Source organism: Chlorella variabilis, assembly GCF_000147415.1.
Source record: "Chlorella variabilis unplaced genomic scaffold CHLNCscaffold_402, whole genome shotgun sequence".
Classification (NCBI taxonomy): Eukaryota; Viridiplantae; Chlorophyta; class Trebouxiophyceae; order Chlorellales; family Chlorellaceae; genus Chlorella; species Chlorella variabilis.
The window spans coordinates 1-1,540 of record NW_005434820.1 but is presented as its reverse complement, the minus strand read 5'-3'; the positions used below and the strand labels follow the sequence as shown (position 1 = coordinate 1,540).

Here is a 1,540-nt window from a genome sequence, read left to right as displayed (position 1 = left end):
CAGCGGCAGGGATGAGGGGGCCGGATGCGCCACGCTGCGTGCGGGTACAAAAAGGCCAGGCGTGCCGACCGGTGTCGGTTGCGCGGGAGCGGCGGCGGCAGCAGCGGCGGCGTTGATTGCAGCCTGGCGATTGTCACCCATGCGATTGCGGTTAACGCCCGGGCTGCAAGCGGAGAAGAAGGGAGTGGAGCAGTTCCGGTTGGCTGTGTCGGGGGTCCATCAACCCTTGGGACAGCCTGCCCAGGTGCCTGCCTCGGTCGAATTCAATCCCAGCAGCCTGTCCCACGCCTGTGCACGGGAGGTCCTGCGTGTCAAAAGCCACATGAGCATCCGGACGCGCATGTAGCCCAGGCTTGCAGCCTCCCTCCCAGGCTTCAATTCTGCTAGCAGGGGCCTTGCATGCGGAGAGCATGGTGAGCGCGCCTCCTTGGGCGGGAGGCAATTGGGAGCCCGCGGCAGCCATGCCTCGCTCCCCTAGCTGCCCCCGCGCCCTGGTAACCGTCCTAGCCATTCTTTTGTGGATAGGTGAGGATGCTGGGGGCGCTGCTGTCCCGGGTGCCGGCGCCCCGCTTGCGGGGCAACTCGCTTCCCTTGCGCTGTCTAGCCGCGTCCACCTCTCCTGCAACGAGTGCGGAGAGCCCGGCCCGTGGGGGTACAGCTTGGGTCCAGTGCAAGCGGCTGCGGCGGCACAGCGGCGGCGGCGTGCCATGCGCCGCCTGCCCGGCGGCGGCCCTTGCAGACTGCCCTGCCGTGCACGTTGCCTGCAGGCGCAGCCAGCTCGGCGACCCCCTTGGAAGCTGGGCACTACTACCTCCGGCTTAGGGACCGGTGCGCCTCTGACGGTGAGGCCAGCCGCTGCCTTGCCACATATCGTCACTATTACTGCACGGATCCCTCCCACCCCATTGTTTCCTGTCTTGCTTTCCCTACCCCAGGCTACATGACCTGCATACGCTGCTACAGCCAGGACTGGTCCAACCAGGTGTACGCGGCGCCGGCACGGGACGGCAGGCTGCCGCAGGCGTGGCAGGTGGAGCATGTGGCGCAAGGCGATGCCGACGCCTTTGTGCTGCGGGTGAGCACCTGTGCACAGCGCAGGCCAGGCCAGGCCAGGCCAGGCAGCAGCAGGCCGCCGCGTCGGGCAGCCCCAAGCAGTCAAGCTGCCGGGCCGGGCAGCAGCAGCAGGCTGGCCGCCAGCCAGTGTGGCACCACACCCGCAGGCGGGCGCCCCCCCTCCCTCCGCCTCGAGTGTGCAGCTGCCGCGCAGCTCTCGCGGCCGCCCCGCCACTCGCCCGCCGCTCGCCGGCCCGCCCCGCCGGCCCCCGCCGACCTCCCCTCCCGCCTGCCCGCGCGCCCGCCTGGCTGCAGCCTCTGGACCCCGAGTGCTGCTCCAACTTCCTGTCGGCGCAGCCTGCCGGCTGCGGGCCCTCGTTCGTGGTGATAGAGCCCAGCGACCGCTCCAAGCACCCGGCGCAGATCTACTGGCTGGCAGAGGCAGCCACCGGCGGCGTGCGGGTGTACCTGCAGGCGCGGGAGGCAT

General features: G+C 70.2%; 1 protein-coding gene across 1 annotated transcript; it reads left to right on the top strand.

Annotated features, from left to right (window-relative positions):
- Positions 1–461: 461 nt before the first annotated feature.
- Positions 462–1,517, top strand: CHLNCDRAFT_142524 (hypothetical protein; the record flags this gene model as incomplete). Its single annotated transcript, XM_005842555.1, has 4 exons — positions 462–525; positions 768–842; positions 936–1,075; positions 1,369–1,517. Coding segments are annotated over 4 exons (428 nt in total), but the record flags the coding sequence as incomplete, so codon positions are not given.
- Between the last annotated feature and the right edge of the window lie 23 nt (positions 1,518–1,540).